The 25,192-nt window shown below is 38.1% G+C and overlaps 1 protein-coding gene across 1 annotated transcript in view; it reads right to left on the reverse strand.

The window, feature by feature from the left end:
- The window catches only part of cemip (cell migration inducing hyaluronidase 1), a 117,275-nt gene that overhangs the window by 86,099 nt on the left and 5,984 nt on the right, over positions 1 to 25,192 (reverse strand). The window contains exons 2-8 of the mRNA XM_053321159.1: positions 17,071 to 17,208; positions 15,703 to 15,841; positions 14,527 to 14,763; positions 12,672 to 12,851; positions 5,764 to 5,834; positions 4,900 to 4,995; positions 2,094 to 2,215 (exon numbers count right to left, since the gene is read on the reverse strand). Of these exons, the coding sequence (XP_053177134.1) occupies positions 2,094 to 2,215; positions 4,900 to 4,995; positions 5,764 to 5,834; positions 12,672 to 12,851; positions 14,527 to 14,763; positions 15,703 to 15,841; positions 17,071 to 17,208 (983 nt within the window). The remainder of the gene's footprint in view (positions 1 to 2,093; positions 2,216 to 4,899; positions 4,996 to 5,763; positions 5,835 to 12,671; positions 12,852 to 14,526; positions 14,764 to 15,702; positions 15,842 to 17,070; positions 17,209 to 25,192) is intronic.

Below are 25,192 nucleotides of genomic sequence, written 5' to 3' on the forward strand. Positions count from 1 at the left end.
TTTATTAAACTTGAATTAGGAAAAAGGCTGAAATATCAAATGTAGCCTATATATATTTATATATATATATATTTAAAATAAATATCGGCATATATCGGATGGAATAAACATTGAGATACTGTAGTTATGATATAATATCGGTTGACCAATATATGAGTCTGGCTCTAATGGACACAACTGGCTGATTGTACTATTTACATACAAAAGACAATAAAAGTAAAACAAAGAGCATAATGTGGGTGATTGTGGATAGAAAGATCTACTGTAGGTTATGTTAACTGTAGAGCCTATAGAGGCAAGTGAAGGTGAGTCAACTTTGTGGAATGAAGCTAACTTCAGGTTAAGGTAATATGCGGTAAGTCTTCCATTTCATGTTGTTGAAGTGTTAATTCTCTGCAAGCCTTTACTCACCATTTCTCCTTCTTTTTTAAATTGAATGGTATCCATCAGGTGACACATGTGATGTCACTGCTCACCGATGTAATTTGCAAATATCAAACATTAAAATCTTCACATATCACACACTTACTTGGTTTCATCACTTGTCGTATCCAATCATATTCATAATTAGCTCTAAAGTAGTAATGTGTGTCCCTGCCTTATATTAACAAACAAGCATATTTTCCAAGAATGTTGGAATGTTCCTTTACCTCTCACATACATTTCATATATTCTACATCGTCACAGTATGTTCCTGGTCAATTTTGACATATGTCGTTGAAATTCTGTGCTCTTGGTGAAGAATGAAATAGAGACTTCTGCCGGCCGACAAGGTTTTATTTTCTTTGCAAAGAAAAGGTCAATCAACAAAACATGCGAGCGGTTTCTGAATGAAGAGAGACCCCGAACATTGGGAAACATGAACATTTATACCTGAGAGAAAGGCCCACCTCTGGGGTGTGTTTAACGTCCTATGTCTGCTGTGGGGTCAGCCTCTTACCTAAGGTGTGATTCCACACTCTTTTGTCTTTCGCAGGTATCGGCACCGACCCCCTGAAGTGTGAAATTAAGAGGTCTAGACAACCAAATTTAAAATACACAAGGTTTGAATGGGTGTCTCAGGTAGTAGAGATGCAAAGGAACTGAATTTACAATTATAAGGTCTAGACAACACAATTTAAAATACACAAGGTTTGAATGGGTGTCTCAGGTAGTAGAGATGCAAAGGAACTGAATTCACAATTATAAGGTCTAGACAGCTTGGTGAGAAGGTGGGAGGTTGGGTAATTTACAAAGGAGTTGAAATTACTATTACACATACAAAGTGTCTATATCAAATGTTGAAGTACAGATGTGTTTAGAAAGCATCAATAGTGGATCTGACTGATCAATAAATGTGATTAAACCTTCATTCATGTTTCAGAGAGCAGAGAGAGTGTATTTTTTAGCACAGCTCCTATCACACAATATCATGTCCTATTTGACCTAAGACATGAAAATATAACATAGCAATAATGATGGAAATGTATTTAATGTAAAGGTAAAATGAGCAGAACTTTATGGAAGTGTGGGGTTTATTGTAGAACCATTAGAGCCATCAGTCTTCACTGCTACATCATAAAAACTACTATCTTATTAAAACTATTAACTATTCATTTCACAAAAAGGGGTGTTTTTACAGCTGTTAAACGTCAAAATTGGTTAAATTTGACTCTAACACTATGTAAGGGTTAAGAGCAGGCCTGTGAAGAGAGCTACATTAAGACTTATGGACTACACACAGCATTGAAATGCCAGAGGCGTCTACTTAGAGTTACCATTACTTCATCTGAAGATGAACCTGAAATATTTCTCAAACATTCCACCTGTGCAGTTTGCTAGAAACAGACGTCCTCAGGCAGTAATTTATGTAGAATGACTGAATATTACCTTGGCACACTATTTAAGCTTCAGAGTTCCTGCTGATAACCTAACTGTGCTGTTTCATATCGCTCCAGAAGAATGAGATAATTACCCAGTTGCCAGCATCAGCAGCTCTCATCTCTGTGGCTTTCAAACTGCATTTTACTATCAGTGTCTGCTATCAGTAGACAGGCTATCTGTGGGACTTTGCATATATCTATGTGTGTTTGATGAAGTAAGAGGAGATTTACCTGGATGTCCAGTGGACTGCTACACAGCCGGTCTGGATAAGCCTCATGTAGGTCCGATAATTTCTCCCAATCTCCAGATCCCCTTTCATCATCCCTGTCAAACCATTCTGTCCACTCTGCCTCTGTGGGACACAGACACACACACACACACACAGACACACACACACACACACACACACACACACACACACACCACCAGTTCAATGGTCAGACAGCCAAGCGGTAGATATTACAATAATCTACGTCAAAGTTTTGATTTATAGACCATTTAGGCTGTCAGAGAGCATTTGTCGCAGAGTAATTGAAGGACTCTCTCCTCCCATTATGTTCTCTGTCTGCTTGCCACAGCGGGGGATATGCATTTGACTACAGGCCTGAATTTCAAACTGAAGCCCCAACACAGTCAGACTGCTTGAGAGTGTTTGTGTGAAGCTCTCACACCGTTCCTTCCACTGTGTGTTTATCTGCATGTGTGCGCACACATGTCCATATCTGCTGCAGAGTGGCAGTTTCATTAAAAGTGCTGCTATCTGATGGGAGAAGAGAAGCATCTAATTGGAATCAGCTATGAAGCGATGGTAAAGGAAGGGTCGATAACGGCGGCAATCCAGACGGCTGGGGCCGAGGCAGACGTATTGATGAGAAGATGATGTGGTGATGATATTACCGAGGCTGATCAATTACAGCTCAGGAAGAATTTAAAGAGCCCAAGTGAGATGATGAAACAAGCGTAGGAGTTTTGTTTGCCTGTGTGTTTGTATTTACTGAGGTCCTGTAACAACCAGCATACCGTCAGGCAGAAAATAAGCTACTCTTAGTGCTGCCTCTGTTTTACACTGAAGTAGCTAGCTTCATGTTATGTAATCTTATCACAGATACGTGGACTGGACAAGTTTATAAAATACTGCTGTGCAAGGTATTTATGCAAATATGCTATATATTGTTTTTTTAAATTTCCCATTTTATTTATTTGACTTCTCCTGTTTTATTATTTTTAATATACAGCACATCTATCTATCTATCTATCTATCTATCTATCTATCTATCTATCTATCTATCTATCTATCTATCTATGTCCACATCAAATAATTTTTTCCTGAAGATGGTTTTAGGTAGATCTTAACACGCTGATGTTTGTCCAAGTGTTCAGTTTGTTTTGAATGAGTTTTTTGACAAAATAAAAGGGGTGTGACACCATGATTAGCTGCAGATGATGGTAAGATATTTTGGCTTCACTTTTGCCAGACACATTGTGAAGTATCATATCTAGAGTTCAATTTCATCATAGTTCAACTTCAGAGATGTACTGATATTATTAATAAAGAAGCTGTGGTGGGGCAGAATGACTACAGAGAAGGCTATTGTATTGGTTAAACATGGAGCCCACTGAGTTCAGAATGCTTTGTAGTGATCATTTTATTAAATGATGACTTACATATTTTAAAAGGTGACCACAGCCATCCATTGAGAAACACTGTTTGGATTAGTTAGATTTGGACTACTGGACTCAATACAAGTTTTACAAGATTTATTACAGTTAGTTTATTGCACACATATGGTCTAAATTCAAGTGCAGTTGTGCTAAAAATATTTTTGTTCATTGTTTTTATCACAGAGGTCATGCCGTGGTCAAATAAGGCCTGTGGTGTTTGCTAGAGTTACCTCAGCTAATTAAGAAATAGTCTGGATACATGTGGGTCAACATGTGAACCATTCTAAACCACTCTGGAGTGGGTTTAGACATTTCAGACATGCATCTCCTTACAAAATGCTTAACTCATGTCTGACTAATTGCATTTATCATAAAAGTCACTGTGGTAATCTTTAAAAAGCCCTCAAACAACCACAGTAATAATAATAATAACATTCATTCATTCATAGCAACTGCATACATGAATAAATTCATATCTAGTAAAATGTGTCACATAGAGCATATTAACTAATAGGAATTGACCAAGAGTCCAAACTTAATATCCTGCCATTCAATGATTGTATGTGTCAAAACAATAACATTTAATTTAATGAAAAAATTTAAGTTGTGGAAAAACTAATAAGTGGACCATGTGTTGAGGACACACTTTGGAAATGGAAACAAAAGGGAACTTAAAATGTTACCTTAATGTCTATTATCATCAACACTATTTATGAAGAGGTAGCTTAAAGGGCGGATTCATACATTTTCAAGTAAAGCCAAAATGAACATTGTGACATGTTTTTCTTGCTGTAATGATTCCTCCTGTTCATACTGACCATTAGAAGATCTTTTCATAATGCTCTTACAATGGAAGTGATGGAGGACTAAATCCACAGTCCTCCTTCTGTGCAAAAATCTATCTAAAACATTATCTGTGGCTAATATGAAACTTCAATCAAGATATAGTAGATAACTTTCTTTCAGATAAATCAGGTAGATATATTTCACAGTACAGTTCCTCTTTTTGTTCCTATACTTCCACCACAGCTCAACAGGAAACACTAAGAGGGAATCTGATGGTAAAAAGACTGTAAATGTGTCAGATATCACTTGATATGATAACTCATACTGCTGAAGCTCAATAGAAGCTGATCATCTACTTTTAAATGATTTAGTCCTCCATCACTTCCATTGAAAGCACATTTGAAGGAGATCTTTTAATAGTCAGTATGAACAGGAGGAATGATTACAGAGAGGAAAACCTCTTTACTGTTCATATGAACACCTGACTGCTGTTTAAAGCACTCACTTGAATCAATATAGGACACTTCAAAATTGTACAACACTACAAGACATTACTGTGCTTCTGTGCATGTGTGTGAGAAGAGTCACCTTGCACCCATTGACTGCTGGCAGTGATGGTGAAATGCTCTCCATAACTCCACTGGAAACCACGAGAGCTCCGGGCCTGTGAGGAAGCCTTGGTTCCTTTAAAAAAACACACACACACACACACACACACACACACACACACACACACACACACACACACACACACACACACACACACACACACACACACACACACACACACATTATAGAAATGATTATAGTCAGGTAAGATTATACTGTGACAAGTTTATCATGCAGGGTTTTCTGCAGTGGTACAATGTGCAAATGTAATGCAGCAACACAGAGGAGCTGTGATGACCACAACTGACTCTACAGTTTAGTTTGCTTATCTATACAGGTTCATTTTAGTTACAGACAAACACACCAAACAATTGACACTACACAGTTTGTTTGAGTGTTTAAGTGAAGCGCACTATTATGTTGGGTTCACAGAGTGTTAAAGGAAGAAACAGAAGAGAGGAGGTCGTATTATTGGGTTAAAGTTTGATCACACTGGTTTATATAAGACATTATTTTTATTGGGGAAAGTTCATTCACAAACATGTACATCATGTAATATAGTTGAAAATGCTCAACATGGTATTAATGCACTGTTGCAAATATAATGAAGAGAGGGTAAGATTACAAAATAGGATACAATAGGTGGCAGTATGCACCTTAAAGCTGATATTGCAATCTGCCAAAAAAAACTCAAAGAGGAAGAGGAAGAATTATGTTTGGTCAGTTTTGTTGTTATATCTTTTTATTAGTTATTAAGTTGTTGGTAGAGCATTTCAGCTTTTTTCTGCATGTTGTGGACAGTGAAAGATCAGTCTGAAAATAACATTTAAAAGGGATTCCTACCTTGATAAACAGCGTGATCCTCCACAACAGATGAAGCATCACCTTTCACAACTATAAAAGTCCAGGGATGCCTGAAGAGAGAGAGAGAGAGAGAGAGAGAGAGAGAGAGAGAGAGAGAGAGAGAGAGAGAGAGAGAGAGAGAGAGAGAGAGAGAGAGAGCGAGAGAGAAACATCTATGTCAGAGTGCACACACACTGTATGGCATAAAGACAGCACTCACATTATTAACAAACATTATATTTCTAATGATGCTGATGTAAAGAGTTAGTGGCTGACCCTCATACATGGGTAATGAAATGAGCTATCCCAGCATGCATCACTGCGGTGATGAACAGAGGAACAGGATGGCTCGGTGCATGTGTGTGACTCCTGGTCTGGCTGGAGTGAATAGATGTGACGGGTTGTATATGAATAGTAGAGGTCATACAGCCTCCACCTGTCACATGAGGACGTACATCACTGTTCTGCATGGAGGCTCCATACACAAAGTGAAGGTAATCAGGGTTTCTCTGCCATTATGAAATCAAAATGGGATGGATAAGAATTTCCTGCAATTGAATGACTCCAAAACAGAAGTCATAATAATCAGGTCAACTATTTCTCCTCTAGTCTGGTCTGGGAGCTTTATCCAGTAACATGTGCAAAGAGGCCTGCAACCTATAGGTGTGATCTTTGACTCTGTTCTGTCCATCCTGTTTTGCTCAGCTGAGACAATAAACCAACATTAGGTTCTTTCTTTCACATGCAGATTTAGAGAATGTCATCTATGTTTTTATTACTTCTAAATTATTGTAGTGCATTTTATTCTGGCATTAGCAGGGGAAACTTACACAGACTATAGCTGGTAAAAAACTCTGCAGCCAGGCTTTTAACAGATACTAAGATTACACATTACTCTAATCATTGCTGCTCTTCACTGGTTACCTGGGAGTTTTAGAATGGATTTGAAGATTTGATTGCTTGTTTTTAAAGCATTGAATGGTCAGGCTCCTGCTTATATTTATGATCTGTTAACTCCTTATGAGCCTGACCGCTGCCTGAGGTCCTCCAGCAGGGCCCTACTAATGCTTCCTCTATCTATTATATGTCACTAGACATAGGCCTTTGGGCCTCAACTCTGCCTGGAGATCTCAAGCAGGCTAACTCACTGTCATCTTTTAAATCTCTTCTTATGACTCACACTTATCATCTAAATGTGCCATATAAATAAAGTTATTATTATTATTATCATCATTATTACTATTATAAGACTCTGGGGCAGCACCTCTATCACCTGTGCCTAAGCATAATGAGCAGTGTGTGTGTTTGTGCTACTTCTGTCCTCTGCTCTCTGTGTTTGACGTATGCACACACACATACACGCACGCACGCACGGACACACACACACACACACACACACACACACACACGCACACATACACAGCGAACAGCACAGCAGAGCAGAGAGCAGTGGACAAAGTCAAGTGAAGATAACTCAAAGAGAACTTAGGTTGATGTCTGTTAATATGAATAACCATATTTTACAATGATCATTTGAAAAAGCCACTGCTTTAACTTAGATGTTCAGTTTCTTATTAAGTCAAATATTGTTCTGGTATGGTTTTCTCCTGTTCCAAACAATCATTTTCATATTTGCCTTTAAAAATTTGTTAACCATTATCGGTCAGTCAAGAAAACATTGGAGTGTGTAAGCTGTGTGTAACACTATCTGAATCTGAGGGTCTAACCCAATATCCACACTGCGGTCTTGAGCACACAAGTACATTCTTAGGCAAGTGTGTTCCATATCTGAAAAATATAGAGCCAAATGGAAACTGCAGGCAGGTACTACTTTCTAATCTATTTATTATTTAATACAACTGTTTTTTATTGGATTGTGACTATAATTACTACATTGCAATATCTGGTAGCAGTATCTCACGTGGTTGTGTGATGTCATGACATGCTATAGTATATTGTGAACGTACTATCCAGTAGTGAGACTTTGCTTAAATATACAGTAGTGAAGGGATTTTTTGTTTGTTTGGTTTTGTTTTTTTAAAGCATGCCCAGTCTTTTAAAATAGTTTACCATGTTTACTTATAATAAGACAATAACTGGCTGTTGTAGACATATCAGTGGTATACAGTAGAGTTCTGTCCATATGGTAGATACTAAAGATGTTTTGGAGGAGCTGCAGCTTTGTGTTCTTATTGAAAATAACTGTCATTAGTCATTGACACCAGTGAACTTGCTGAACCCATGTTAGTACCCATGTATTGGAGGAAGCTGAAGACAAATTTCCACTAAGGACAATAAAGTCAGTTCTATTCAATTCAAGTGTGAATCTCCCTCTGTGTTTCTGATGTTCTCCTGTTTTTGAATAATGAATGTGCCAACACATGGCGTGTAGTTTAGGGGTTCTGGGGAGCAGAGCCAGAAAATCTGGACAGTCATACAGGAGGAGTGGCTGTCATTGATCAATAACTCTTGATGTTGATTGATTATGATCATTCTTTACAGTGAGTCAGTAACATTTTATTTTCTACACCATAAAACAGAAATGTATAATAAATCAAATTGAGCATCCAACATTTAACTTATATTATGCTGAAACAGTTTGGTTGGTTTCCAGATTGATCTGAGTTTCCATAGCTCACAATTTAAAAATGTATCCGTTATGTTCCTGACTTTAAATTCATTTTGGATGAGCTTTAAAAAAAGCAGCAGCAGCAGAGGTGTGCTGCTGCATATGTCTGTGCTGCCACCAGCACCACTGTGGCAGCTGCAGTAAACATATGCAAATGACATAAGTGAGAATGTATTGCATAGCCTACACTCTCTCATAAATTCCAGCTTATTAAAATGTCTCTGGGTGCGCCGCAAATTGCACAGCCTCTCTCCTGATGACACCAGCGTTGGCCTGTTTGGCAACGGTGTCAGGAGAGAAGGCGACAAGAGTCATTAGGCAAGAATCCCTCTGTCGCCTCACCATCGCTACCATCCATTTACTCTGTCCTCCACAGCATCCACAGTATCCACAGCCATGGAGCAACGTGCAAATTAGGAAAGGGAATGTTAACTCTTGCCCTGTCCTCGTGTCGTTTATGAAACCCTCTCAGTGCTTTAGGTTTCATAACACTGCCTGGCTCAGAGGCTGACCACAAGGCCCACACTGCCAACATTCAACAGCTTTTTTTTCTTTTCTCAGCCCACAACAAGCCTTCTTAAACAGCAGATGACTCGCTTTGTTCAAAACACATTCATACAAGCTTGTGGTTAACTGTGTAAAGCTCTAACAAAGAAATTTCTTCAAATTATTATTTTCTCTGTAACAAAAGAGCACAGCTGAGTCTTATTGGAGGAATCAGTTTACAAGTGTACACATTCTTAGAGACTCACAATACTATTATGTCAGAAACTCAGACATCTCCAAGGGTTTTATTATCAGGGTATGATTCACTTTCCATTTCCCATGCATTCCTGACATACTAACACTGCCGCTTTTTCCCCAAAAACATTGTGTGCAGTGAGAGACATCACTAAAGCACACACAGGATTAGCTGCCATAGTACTCCATAAATAGGAGTGTGTGTGTGTGTGTTTATGTGTGTGTATCAAGGCTAGGCAAAGTTTTTACAAATATATATTTTGGAGCATTTTTTTTGTCGTTGGCCAGCTGACAGAGAGGAGAGGAAACAGAGAGAGAGAGAGAGAGAGAGAGAGAGAGAGAGAGAGAGAGAGAGAGAGAGACATGCAACAAGGATCGCTGCTGGAATCAAACTTAGGCTCTTTTCCTTCATCCATCTATCCAGTCTACCCATCACCCAGGTAAAGACTTTTGCTTTCTTTTCTTTTTTTTAATCTGTATTTATTGTCATCATTCTGCACTTATACCCCCTATCACACAGCAATGACAACCTTTTTAAAAAAAAAATGTGATCAAGTGTATTTCCCAGTGTAAACAACACAATAAATACAAAATAAATAAAATAACTAGAGCCTGACCCATACTGGATTTTTGGGGTCGATGTAGATACCGATATTGGGGAGTTAAAAATTTCCGATATTGATATATCAGCTGATAATCTTATATGATAAGTATACAATATGCAATGGAGACATAACATGTGCACAGGAGGAAGGAGTGTGACACTCATACCTCGACCTTGACACAATCTCCTACCAGTGCTCGTTTCTTTGAACTGTGACCCTGATCTTAACCAGGTGACAGGTTGGTGGCTTTATTTATGGTTTAAGGATTTGTTGTTTGGAACAGTAGGGCTATCAGGCTCATTACTGGACAATAATGCCACTTGTTTCTTCCTGTATATTTTAGTGCCTAAAATGGACATCAGTGTTAGGCAGTCTGATGTGATGCTGCTACAGTCACCTGATGTCTTTGCTGCTGTTACATGTCAAAGTTAAATTGGATGCTTGAGGCTAGGTAACTGCTAGAGTTACTTAGGCTGCAAGTGGCTATTATGTAAGGGATAAGAGGGTCAAGTACTTTATCAAACCAGGGGCCCGTTTCAGAAAGCAGGTTTAGTGAAAACTCTGAGTTAGTTAACCCTGAGATGAGGGAAACTCTGGTTTTTCGGTTTCACAAAGCCAGTTCAGCTTAACTCTGAGTCAGTTACCCTGGCAACATACTCCGTGAACCTAACCTACTCGTTGGCAGGTTTTCTTCAACTAACCCTGAGTTTCTCCTCCTTTTTAGTTGAAGCCCGCAGACTTTAAGGAGCTGTCAGACATGGTGTGTTTCTTAAAGAGTCAGTTAATATTGAAGCACAAATACTATGCACAAATCTCCGTCAGAGGATCGGACCCCGCTAGAATGTTTTATCATTCTCTGGTGATGTTCTGTTTGAGTGTTTCCATTTTTCTGTACAATCGATAATTTATCTGAACAATATTCTCAGCCCTCGTATCGTCTGTACGACACCACATGGACATGCTCTCAGTTCAGAATAAGTTCTCTGTTCAAGTTCATGTTTCCAAGGCAACCGTCTGTCGGGCTGTCACAAACGCAGCATTTGAAGGTGATTGATAGCCAAGTGGTTACTGCGCATGCTTCATAGTGACAGTGTCGCTGGTTCATACCAGTGAGGATCTCTCTCTCTCTCTCTCTCTCTCTCTCTCTCTCTCTCTCTCTCCCAGCTACTGTTAAATTAAGGTGAAAGTGCCCAAACATAAAACTAAATTTGACTATTGCACTGAAACGTTTACACTAAAGGCATAGGTGTTGCTTTCAAATAGACAATATTAAATACTGGCAGTGTTGGGATGGCTGAAAAATTGACTCTTTTTTTCTTAGAAGATTTCATCAACTACTGAAATATATATAACATGTTGAATGTAGCATTTAAATGCTGTTTAATGAGGTAGGGCAGGCTAAACAATGCCACAATTGCTTGTAATCAATACCTTACTTGTTTGAGCTATATTTTTATATTTCATATTCAGTTGCTGCTAAGTAGGCCTATGTTTTGTACCTGTTGGGGTCTGCATGAATGTTAAATGTGTCACGCACACACATACACACATACACAGAATATAAATGTTGAATAAGTCGACCACTCGAGACAAAATGTTTCTCTTCTTTTTTCATTAATACTCACTGTTGACTGTCTTTTCTTAAATATACCGGTACTCATCATCTGCATGTATTCATTAATATTTCTATATAACTGACTGGTCTGATGAGTGTAGAGGTGTGTGTAGTTATATGCAGCAGCCTGGTGTCATCAGCTGATTTAATAAACAGTGAACAGCTGTGTGTAATAGCACTGCGCTCTGTGCAGCATCAGAGGCTACAGACTTTCATAGGTTGTTAGGACTGTCCACAGTGGCGCTCTCCATTTTTTACAATTAATTAATTCTGATAAATATTATGACTAACTAATATGACTTGTATTTTTAATATGTTGATGTACATCATAATACGAATACACATTGTGGTTCTTTTATTTGTAATGTTTTGCATGTTTGTTTTGCACAAGCACAGTGTCTGCGCCTACATACCCGCATATTGGACTCTTGATGATGCGCCCCTTAAATAACAGTGAAATATGCACCAGTGACTTTGTAAGTAGCAACGCACCACCAATGCGCCTGACCACACCTCATTTTAAGACCAACACGCCCATAGGCGCACAGACTGGTGCAAGTGCATTTGCTATTTAGACAACGTGGGCGCAGGGCGAGAAAATGAAACTAACAAAGACATATGCGCCAGGCGTGCCATCTGCTGTGCGCCGACCGCAAGATAGGGCCCCTGGTGTCTACAGGTCCATCCAGTGGTCGTAATACCATTTGCAAGAATACAACGCTCCCCAATCAAATCAACATCTCTGTGTGTATCTCACTGACGGTCGAGTCTCTCTACATGTCCCAATGCACAGATTTGATCAGCTGATTAGCGTCATGTGAGAAGATTGGCTATGCACATTGGTCTGTTAGTTTCTGAGGCCTGCTCCACTTTTACCATAATAGCTGGATAAGCTGTGCCTCTTAAAGTAGCAACTCTAGGACAAAATGTATCCTCAATATTTAATCAGTTACAGACTGTACACTGTAGACTTGTTACTGTAACATTTTCTCATTATGTCACAACAATGAATAAAACCAATGCTCCATACAATACAGTGCTGGGAGCTTAAGCAACAAATTTTCTTTGCTTACAGAGCGTGAACTTTATTACCTCTGAGTTTGAATTGGGAGAAGTGAGCAGATATGTTGAGATCATGGTACTGATCAGTTAGGGTGTGACTAACAATTATTATAATTTATTGTGATTTAACTATTAATCTGTTTATTAAATCTGTCTATTAATCTATTTTTTATTAGTTTTATCTTTGTCTAAGAAATTAAAAATGATAAGGCTACAGTGATGTCATCTACAGTAATAGAATATTTCAAGAGCTCACCGAAATCCCAGACTGCTGATGTGCTGGCTGCCCAGTCTGGAGAGGCTCTTCTTGGCTGAGTCCTCTAAGTTGTTGGAGCCCTCGTCATTAACCACCACGGCCATTATGAGTCCCGCCTCCACACTATCCACATACTTTGCAAGGCGACGACTCTCATCTTTACTGCGGTATGTGTCAAACCTGTGGGAATGAAGCAGGTAGTATTTATTGTGTAAATATTTCAAGTCTTCACTGGACAACTAACAGAATTGAATGTTATATTTCTATTTCAGTGGGTAGGTGTTGTATGATTTATGATTGTTATTTTATTAAACTCCAGGTCCTTTTTAAATAAGAACCAAATGCTGTGTTATCAATCCAAACATTAATCATCTGTAAAATCATTAGGAGAAATATTTATATAACCTCTTCTCTCTGCTTTTCCATGAGTGGATGAAGGACAGAGCTGTTATTGTGTACCATTAATGACATGGATATTATTTATGAGGTAAATTAGCCACAGTTTGCCCAGGCAGAACTACAGAGTGTCAGGTGAAGTTTGAAAATGGATTACAGAGTTAGTTTGTTTAAACAGAGAAGCACAGATTTTAGTACATATTCCATAAAGCAAACTTTGAGTCAGGCTCTTTGTATGTGTGCTCACATGTGCATGAAAGAGAAAAGAGAGATAGAGAACAATTTTGGTGCAAAACAACTCAAGTTAAAACCAAACCTATGCCCTTGTTTTGAGGTTTAGAAATGAAAGTATCATATTTATATAAATTCTCCTGCTAGAACAGTCTGGTAAGTTCAGAAAACTACACATTTTTACAGTAATGCAACATTTAAAAGCAGGAAAAGACAACACTGATGACATATCACAATATTACAATATCCTAAATCTAAGACAATATCTAGTCTCATATCACGATATGGGTATAATATCGATATATATTGCCCAGCCCTAATGTATACACACAGAAAGGACAAATGATCAATGGTCAAATTTAAGCATGAACCTCAAAAAATGACACAGAAAAGAGTGAAATTCTAGTTAATTTCCTTCTGATATGGTTAAAATTCAACTGATATCAGATTGCATGTTTTTCTTGTAACAGCACAATAACTCTTTGTTTTGTGAATTACATATCTCTGCTCACTTTTAAGAAAAAGGATTTTTTTATTTGAGTTGCTAATATCAGCCCTAAATCTCAAAAATATTATTCCAGCTCACTGGGTAATTACAACTTTTAGAATAAGGGGACACTATTGGTTCTCTAACAAAATCAGGAAGTGTATCTCCATACAAAGTGGAAGCTAAAATAATATCTAAAGAGCACAAAAGCTAAAGACCAAATATAAGTTGAATAACCATTTACATCCACTTGTGTAACACTAACCCACTTCAAAGCAATATTTTCTTCTTTTCCATTCATAATGAGCATTGAATTATTCTCTAATCTCTCACTTACACTCATGCATATTAAACATGTTATAATGACCCTGTATTAAACACTGTCACCTTTATATCAGACATGGTGTAACAACAGAAAATGACACTGAATTGGATGCTGTTCACTGCCATGCCTCCCCCTCTGAAACAGCTTAATCGATTTACCACAATAAAAACTATGATATCCATCTGGAATAAAAACATGATGGATAATTTATCACAAAACAATATTAAGGATGGCATCAATTCCTAAATTTAATATCTCTGCATGAAACAATACCAGAGCCATTTGAGGATTGTTTTTCTCTTTTATTACAATCCTGTGGTGAGACAGTTTATGAGCCATCAGCCATCGTATCATTTCTGCTCCAATTAGAAGTGTCATGATGGTGAAGCAGCTCCATGCGTTGATAACACCCTCACCTGTCATCACGCAGCACCTCTCCGGTCTTGGGGTCGATGACGTGGATAATGATGCCTCTGTTCCCCCAGCTTCTCTGGAAGAGGTAGTTGTTTTGGTTGCTCTCTCCAGGGTGGAGGGTCTTGTTGAGGAAAGTCCACGACAGCTTCTGTGCTCCGTGGATCTCCAGTGTCCCTCCCGTCCCTACGCCAATGTACTTCCGGCCAAAGTAACTGTGTTCCTGATCACTGTCATCCAATCTGAGAACAGTGATCATCATTCAGTTAAATACAAGTTGAATATGAGATTTAGATGAGATATGAGACTTAGGGTAAAAACTATGTGATGCTTGCTGATGCTGATCTTTCATTGATCCAGAGTGCAGAGGTTGCCTAGGTGACTATGCCATTTGGATGAGAATTTATAATATGGCAAATAGAGGGGGACAGGATAAAACAATTTAAAAAACAGGTAGAGTAGGGGAGAGAGTGTGATAATAGTCCCTATCTGGACATGAACTATATATTATTTTTCCTGACTCAAACCAACCAGTATTGTTCTGTCAGTAGTTTCTGAAAAACATTGGCTCCTACTGAGGATGCAAATCTTTTAAAAAGGAGGAGGAGGAAATGTGCTTTTGTGCAGGATGAATCCACATTTGGTGCTCTAGTGAGTATTTCTGGCAGCAGCACAGTGTGTGTGTGTGGGACTGAGTGAAATCAACCATTGTGTGTGTGTGTGTGTGTGTGTGTGTGTGTGTGTGTGTGTGTGTGTGTGTGTGTGTGTGTGTGTGTGTGTGTGTGTGTGTGTGTGTGTGTGTTGTTTTTTTATGTTAATGAAGGAACATGACACGCAGTGCAACAGCATGGCTCACTGATGTGTTTTAGTATGAGAGGTGGACAACAGTGGAGCTCTATGATACAGAGTAATACGATATAACATGCTATAGATACACACACAGTTATAGCCCTGATCCAGTCCAAAACACTTTCTACCTTTATAAACACTTTCTAACTCTAACTCACATCAGAGAATGACCACATTGACTACGTGGGATCAAGTTTTTAACAGTGCATTGCAGATTCAACACATCAGATATCATTTGTGTTAATAGATTTGAACTGCTTATAACCTGTGTTAATGTGTTGGTAGAGTCACTGCTTCAGAACACAATATCACCATGTTTGTATGAACGCTACCTTCCAAACAGGGAGATGGTGAGGTTGCCTTTATAAGGACAGTCTGGGCTTCCGATGTGTAGTTCCCCTTTGTTCCCAATCAGAATGTGTTTTGTTCGAAGCAGTATGGGCCGGTTGGTGTCAGCAATCACCAGCTTTCCTACATGAGTAAGAGACATAGAGAGAGAGAGAGAGAGAGAGAGAGAGAGAGAGAGAGAGAGAGAGAGAGAGAGAGAGAGAGAGAGAGAGAGAGAGAGAGTGATGAAGCCTCTTGGCAGGTTTTTCATGCCCCACTGCCCTCAGACACCTCCTGTCTTCCTACCATTTATGGCCCTGAGCTCATGCTGTCCACACACACACACACACACACACACACACACACACACACACACACACACACACACAGCAGTTGTAGCTAGTCAACCACCCCTGTTACCAGGTCTGCAATCCAATGATTCAATAGTGAAGTGGTGAATAGCTGTTGAACATCAGACATCACCTTCTACATGCCCTGCTTTCAACAGGTCTATTTTCTTAAATAAAATTATGCCGTTTATACCTTTGTTTTGTACAATACAATCCTAAAATAGGCAATCAAATCTTTTCACTTCAAAATCTCTTTCAGTCTGTAAGGAATTGGCCAAAGAGTGGAGAATAGACCATTTATATCAAAATGGCATTATGGTTAAATGTGGCAGAAAAGTCTTTGAAGACATGAACATTACAGCCTCAGTCCACAACACCACCCAACTACACTACAAAATAATCCTTCATTTTCATATCACATATCTTTCTATAAATCCAGTAGTCAGGAATATGAAAGAGAGAAAATGAAACCACTTTTTTCTAAAAGCCCCCTAATTAACACATTAAGTAAACTTTATGGGTAAATAATTTTCCCTTTAATACACACATTAATTTGATTATCAATGAAAATTGATAATTGAAAATGATGGTTTTATTTAGGTTGGGATTTTGGGTTATCTTAGGGAGCTGAATATTTTTAGATGAAAATTAATGATATTTCAAGGGAACTACTCAAGGATCTCATATGCTGGCCTTGCTTAGGTATCAATTAAGAAAAAGTAAATAAATGTGGGTTGATTAAGGGGTTTTATAGAGTAAAAATAACATCCACGAAGGTCCAAATTCAGGGGATTAGCAAATTTGAGAGATTGTTTATTGTATAAAGTATTTTTATTTTATGTTATTTTTATTTTATTTATTTTTTAATCACTTCACCATTACTTACTACTCACATGCACAATTTAGAATTTCCCCCAAAAGGATAGATTGAATGCCTTTCCATGCCATCCAAATATATATGTATATATATATTTAAATTATTGATATTCAAGGATTTTCACATCATGGATGTGATTGGCTTACCTCCACTGAGGATTTCGATGGAGTGGACAGTAGCTGAAGTTGTGAGGAGGACCTTCCTGCCATAACCAATAGTAACACGGTGGTCTTCACTGTGTCCCGGCATCCATGGCTGCAGTCCTGGATCCTTATCTGGACACACTGCAAGAGACAGGAAAATACACAAACATTTAACTTCATCCGTTCATTTGTGAGCTGATACATCTCATGCTGTTGATGTTCTGTCCCAGCACACTTCTAACAAAGTGTTTGTGGGATTGTCTTCATGTGTCTGAAACATCCTTTCAGTGGAATCAATGACATTGTCTAACAATCTTTAAATATTTTCATCCACTTTATGCACTTTAACCAGGTGTTGTGATATGTCAAAGAAGTCATGGGTTTTCAATAGGGATGCTCGATATTGATTTTTCTGCCAATATCCGATATTCCAATATTATCCAACTCTTAATTTCCGATACCGATATATTCAGGCTTTTTACACCAAAACATAACATATCTCCTACTGTGGAATTAACACATTATGCCTCATTGTATGCTCCACTGGATGCATACATAGGTAGAAACGCTGCTGCCTTAAACGTCTTTGGACAAAACATTGCACAAACTTATGTTTGAAGCATACTGAGGTGGAAAGAAAACATCCACAGTGATTCACAGCTACTATCTGCATTATTTATGTGAGATTGTTGACCTATTACTATTACATGTCATAATATTTCTTATTCATACAACAGGTTACACTTCACAATCAAGAGTTACAAAAACCTGTGTGCAGGCAGACCAGAGATATTGCACCAAATGAATACAACACTCTCCTCACACTAGTATAAAAATGAAATGAAATAAAAAATGTAGCTGTGAGTCATCCTTTCTCTCATCTCTTCCTGGCCTTCACTGTATCAACAAGCAACCTTGTAGCAATCCTGCAGTCCCTCTAAAATGTGTGTGAAGCCAAAGAATTGATGGAAAACATTCAGCCACTTTTAGAGCAAATGAAATATTTTACCACCTGCTTCAGCTGTTATCATTTATCAGGCTTTATTGCCACCTTGAAGAAATCTTTTACACCTGGAACATTGCTTTTTATAGGACAAATACAAAACACTCAGATGCGTTTTGAGCGGGAAAACGACTGCATAATATAGACATTAGGGTAAAAAATCTAGGTTTCATGTTAGTCCTTCAAAATCAAAACGCAACTTCTTTCTTGACTCACTGTTTTGTTCTGACATTCAACAATCAGAAAATCCTTCAAAACTATAGCAATAGGATATGATGTGTGTTGATGAAGAAGTGAACCTTTAACACCAAATCAAGTTGAACTGAGTGTACGAAATTGTCAGACTCTGACAATTGTCAGACTCTGGCTTATTGCACTTAACTGCATGTTTCTTAAAAACATCAAACAAGTTTATTAGACACATTTAATCACAGTGAAATGTAATTCTACCAGTTCCTTCACTTTGTGTATTTAAAAGAACTAAATTGAATGGGAACAGTTATAATGATAGGGGGGCTCATTTAGGTCTTTAGCTCTTCCATTTCTTTTAGGTAAGCTTTGTCATTGTTATCTGTGCTGTGGTGGGCCTTGTAGTTGGAGTTGACAGTTTCTACACAGTTGTTTGTGTACAGAGTACAGCAGGGGCCTCAAAACGAAGTCCTGGGTTGCTTCCATGTTTAGGATGGGGGTAGAGGAGGTGTGTTTGCCTACTCTCACTTACTGGGATCTGCATGTAGCTGTTTGGGAATGGTGTGTAGCAATGATACAGTGTTTATTCTCTGTGTGGTACATTCGTTATGATGATGGAAGGTATCATTTCTTAAGGTTAGTCTGAGTCACCAGCATTAGGATTACCGGACTTCAAGGAATGAATAATTATTAATAATAATGAATTAATTGTGAAATTAATGAAATGTCCTGAAGTATCAGAGCTACTACTGCTGATTAACTCTGTAATTTTGTCACTTTCTTGAATTAAAATATGCCCCTATCAGCAGGATGACATCATCCATTGATTACAAACCACTGTTAGATAAATGTTCATATGTTTCATCATGTGCTATCTGGTTCAGTTCACATATAACAGTAGTTAATAGAAACCTGTAATGAGTCACATTTTATTTTCATGAAACTTTGGAAGTAGCTTACAATTTGATGACCATCTTAGTGGAAACATAACTGATCATTATTAACAGTGCCATCACCAGTCCAGCCAAGGTATAGGATATCTTACAGTATGATGTATTGGAGTCAGCTTAAATAACCTGCAGTCAGTGAATATCAAATGGTCTAAATTAGGAAATTGTTTTGTAATGACAGACATGTCATGTCTGGACTGGCCATCGGGAGTACCAGGACATTCCTGTTGTTCTGCCTGATTTGTCTGCTGATTGGCCTGGGTGTCAGGTCAGTGTACAAACACAAACTTACTTAGGTAAATAAAAGCAGGAATAACACGGGACAGCCATATTCATTCAGATCTGTAGTCATGGACTCTTGCCCTCCCTTTCATTGCTTTTCAGTGATGTGAGATCCATGTCTATCTTGACACCTGATTGGTCCAGTGCACAACACCCCCTGCATCAATACCACCATCTCCTGGAGATGTTCCAGTCTGTTCAAAAAACACAATGATGCAGTGTTTTCCAACCATTATAACACTGAGGCACTGTGTTTTTTTACAAAGTTCAAACTGAAATGAACAGATAAACGCTGAGCCTTCTCTCCCAAGTTCTCTCCCATGCTCTTGGTAAACCCCTGCACATAGCCCAAATATGTGGAAGATACTTAGTTATTGCTATTTTTCTTTCAGTAGAGAGATGACAGTGCACAGTCCTTGTCACACCAGCATTTGCAGCAACAAAACATTCAGAATGAAACAAATTCATTGAAATTAGATTTGACAGATCAATGGATCTGCTCATGGAGTTGAAGTAACCTTTCAAGCATAGTTCAACTTGAACTTTTTTCTTGACAGGACTGACCTTTGAAGAAACAGAGAGAACTGCAGAGTAGAAATTGAGAAAGCCATCATGTAAGCAGTATTACACCATCGAGTATATATACCATTTGAGTATAATTTATGAGACACCAGTGAATGGAACAAATATATTCCCTTCAATGAAAAGTGTTAATGTGCTGTCCAGTTAGCGACCAAGGTTGCTAATATTCAACAAGCGTCCAGCGCTGCGTTGCTACTGTACAACACACAAATGAAAGAGGAGGCACTAAAGACAGAGCAGAGGATGATTACAGATGCAGGCACCAGAGTCAAACCAGGGCCAACCTCTCACCATTCATTGAACAGGTTAGCACATGTTTGTTTGGGGCTGTTGACAGGCAGTGTGCATGTAGCGAATCATGAGGTGGAACTAAATGCACCAGAGTTACAACACGCAGTAACCCACTGAACATCACAGAATGAAAAGATCAGCTGGATGCATGTTTGTCAATGAGTGCTCTGTGTGGGATTGTGTCATTCCCTCTCTATTCTGTGACTTTCTCAGCTTTCCAACTATTTACATGAGGATACAATAACACACAAGGTTATTGGATTGCTCACTCAAGAGTAAGAGTGACTGATAAAACCATTTTGTGTGTGTCTGTTATTGTCAGGATAACACAGAGACACAGTGTGTAAATGTCCATTCGGCCCAATAAGTTCGCTCTCCTGTGACTGTGGCGGTTACCTCATCTGCCTGCCACCTAATGGATTCATCAATGGCATTGACTGGTCATGGACCTGGATTGTCAAGTAGATTTCCCAGAGGTATAACACAGATTGATAGATGGCAATGTGCAATCAGCTGCTTTCTGCTGTTTGTGACTGATGGTTGTTTGTCTGTGGAAGTGTAGGTGTGTTTGTCTGCAGTCCTGCTGTGACTCTGTTGTAACCTGGATACTGTGCCATTATCTGTCTGTGTTACAATAAACCATCCATCTTAGTAGAAGTCTACTGACATCGGCATGGTGTCCCAGTTGCAGACTGCTTTGTATACTGAATGTAAAAGGAGAGGTTCACAATTTTTCCAAGTGTGTCTTAAATACAGTCAGATGTTTATATGAACAGTAAATCATTGCTCCTGTTCATACTGACTATTAAGATCCCCTTTTATATGAGCTTTCAATGGAAGTGATGGAGGTCAAAATCCACAGTGTGTCCACAGTCATTTAAAGGTAGATGAGAAGGATCATTATTTTATTAGTATAATAATAATAATAATACTTATTATTATTATTTATTTTTGAAAGGTTATTCTACTTTTTTTAAATGCTAAATTTATATATATTTGAATGTATATGTGGATGTACATAGGTACAAATGTGTGTATGTAAATGTAGGTATGGGTGTACATACTGTATGTGTATTTATTTATATTAGTATTAATAGGGTTAATTAGGAGTATTTTGGTAATGCTTATTTCTAAATTATGTGGATACACTCATCTCTTTTTTGTTGATTTAAAAAAAAATTCCTTATTGCTGAGACTGTTGTTTACAATAAAATGTCAATAAAGAAAAAAATCAATAAAACATTGAAATAAAGTAGATGTGAAGCTTATATTCAGCATCAACAGTCTAAGTGCTTCCTCCTTATAAAAGAAAAGAAAGTTACATTCTATTGACGTCATCTGAAATGCATCACTTCCAGTCACTTCAATGTAATTATACTGTAGGTAGTTTTAGTTTAGTTTAGTTTAGTAGCTTTATTGTCATTATATTGAGGGTCAGACAACAATATAATGAAATTTAGATAGCACTCCCTGAGCCATAACAACACTTCAGACTAAGCTGAATGATTGCGCCTTTGGAATCAAGTTGAACTAACTCACTCATGTCCATTTATTCCAATTCCCACATCCTTAAAATACTGAAGGAGACAGACATAAAATGGAAATGCTCACACTATAAAACCACAGGCTCGCTTACAGTATAAAGTAAAAAGTTCCATATCAGCAGCTGTTCACACCAGCAACCACACACACTTCTGAGTTAGCATCTGAACTTAGTCCTCTGAGATCTGCGGCTCGGCTGCCAGTAACTTCAGTGTTTGGCAGCTGTGAGGAAAACTGCTGAACCTGCTGCTTTGCTTTTCCAATTCTTTTAACAACACAGTGAACTGTGGCTGAACTCAATCTCAAAACCTTCAAAACAGGTGAGTCAGGGAGAATGACACCATAAAAAAAGTTAAAAAAAAAAAAAAAAAAAAGTAAAAGAAAAATATAGACTTCAAAGCACTGCACCTGGTTTCTTCACAACTCTAATTATAGATCAAGACAGGATAATAAATAGACTGTAACACATCCATTATCTATTGCATTATTGTTTAGAGCCACCATTGTTTACTCCAGTCCAAAAACACTTGAACTCATGGTTAAACAACTTTCAAACCCAGAAATTAAACCAAATTGTAGTCATGGTAATGGTCCATTTCATTTGGTCACCTGTCAATGGCGTCATGCACCTTCTACCCATGAGTATATTAGCACAAGATGATTATTGCCACTTGGTTGTCTGCCACAGAGTATATGTGGTTGTCCTCGAGAAACTGTCAGAAATGGACATGTATTCAGTTTAAGCCACATTTTTATAATAAACATTTAGATCTAGTTCATTTTAACAGGATAAACGGATTTAGTCATCAGTTATTAGAGAAACAAGCTGAGGAGAAAACTTAAATACACTGTGATGATGCTTGAGTCAAATGAAGAGGAAATGAACTGATGGCATACACTGTCTAAACAAAACATCTGTCTTAACAACACATTTGCTAATGAGTTGGAACCTGCTTAACAGCTGTCTAATTCTCATATTTTGCACTTTTTCATTTACATTTTTCTGTGTGTCTGAATGTAAAGATACTCTTTACATTTATTCTATCACTGTTTGCTTTTTAACGGCTCAATTTCCCCCTGACAGGCATCATTAAACTTTCATTTCACATAATTGCAAAGCAAAGCAAACACAGTGCAGGCAGCAGCTTAGCTTATAGTGTTTCTAGCCACGCGTGCAGCATGACTATGAATGGAAAAACCTGTGTGTTGGTCCACCAGAGGGGCCAGATGCATTAATGATGCATACACAGAAACCATACATACACAGAATGTACACATGTCATGCATTCTTTAGACCAGGTACAGGTGGATGAAATATAAGGCCACAAATGGAATCCTTTAGTAGAACATTGTTTTGGTTGATAACCAGCTACACTGATTGTGTGATTTTTACTTTTGCTTCATATAGGCACATTTAAACCTCTGCGGTATGATGTCGCCTCAAGGCAACATATAAAATTTTGGCCTTGTACACTCACATAACACATTCCCAAGTATGATGCAATACGTGTAAAAACTGACAAGACCATAAGTAACCAATGACAGTATTAATTTGTCACATGACTCATGAAGCCATGCTGAATCCCTTTCTTGTCATAGACTGTATAAAAGACATCTCTCTCCACAAAAATAGTGAGAACATATTTTCCTGTTTTTTTTTCAGTTTGGAAAAAAAAGATTCATAATAGGGGAGTAACATTTAATTTCTAGTTGTTATAAATAAGTCATTGAAAATGGCAAATATTGATTTGAGACAACACTGTACTATTATGGATTAACAATTAGATTTTTGCGATTACTTTTGTGTGATTAATTGCAATTATTTTAACTAACACAGGGTTTAACATTTTATTTTGCTATTAATCTTCTTTTAATTTCATTTGATATAAACACACTTTCTCATCATCCTAATCTCTCTTTCTGAACAGCAGATATAAAACTAAAAACAGCTATAAGACCCTGGTGGTGCTGAATGATTGTGCACTAGGGCATTGCAATATATATGTTTATGATATTTTAATTGTTATTTTAATGATGTGCCTGCTGATGAGATTGAATATGTCCTTCACTTTGCAAAAAATAAAGCAAGGTGTTGAAGTCATACTCCCCAGCTGTAATCAGTTGACAGCCATTCTCACTATTCCTTGACTCCCACCTACACTGTGTTATTTCATTGCTTATCATTTCTGCGCTCACATCTCTTCTTGAGCTGGATGATGATTTGTTATGGATGAAGATGAGTCTTTGAAACCCAAAGAAGAGAAGCATCAGAGGACGGGGCAGAAGACAGCAGTGCTGTTCATCATAGCTCCCGCCCAGCAAGAAAACCCCTTCTACTATTAATATAAAGAACTTGTGGTGGTTAAGATCCTCCACTTTCAACTGCGATATCTCTGCTGCTTGGAGTCTGCTCTTCCTATCATTACTTCTTACATTCCCAAAAAACTGTTCATCCACTATAAATGTTAGGTTAGGGCAGCAATGTACTAACTAAATAAACAAATCAATCAATCAGGCTTTCTTCTGTGCAGTATGTGGATCTTTTTCATACACAGTGAGCCTACATGATCATTTTCATGTTTTGCATAAATCCTATTGGTATTGCAACAAGCGTCTGTTAATAGAATGTCAGCCTCATTATGATAGTGCTTTAAGTATTAACAGCTTCTTACCTCTCACACCGTTTTCTCTGTTCATGCTACTGTTGATAATGCGATTGATCTACTAAGTAGCAACACAGACCTATCAGGATGCTTTGCCCTCACATACGCTGCCTAGATAGTCACACAAACACACACGTGTGCAGTCACTCTCTAGCACACGCTCTTCAACTTCTGGGAGAGTTGGGATGTCTGCTAAACAGGTCTTTATTAGACCTCCTTAACTTCACCATGAGAATGATTCACATGGCAGATCATTCATATCTAGATTGCTGGACCTGCATGCTTCCATCTCCCCTGCAAACAATGACCCCTCCCCCCCTGACCTTTCCACTTCCTGGGTTCCTGCTTCCACTCTTCCAGGGTTCGCTGGTCTTCAGGTGCCTAGGAACGTTACACTCGCTAGGGAGTAAATGAAATAATTGCAGCTCAACAGGATATGAGTGCAAAGACAGAAGGACTATGTCATATTGTGATCATAAATGCTGAACAGTTCAGAGCATCCATTCATTCACTGCTGCTTACCTACCTGTTGTAGCTTGTTGCTATTGCTAAAATTAGTCACATTTGTACAGCATATCAAACTACAAATGTTTTTAAACATAAAGTTTCAATCATACCATTTG

Source organism: Scomber japonicus, chromosome 1, assembly GCF_027409825.1.
Source record: "Scomber japonicus isolate fScoJap1 chromosome 1, fScoJap1.pri, whole genome shotgun sequence".
In the NCBI taxonomy this organism is placed as follows: Eukaryota; Metazoa; Chordata; class Actinopteri; order Scombriformes; family Scombridae; genus Scomber; species Scomber japonicus.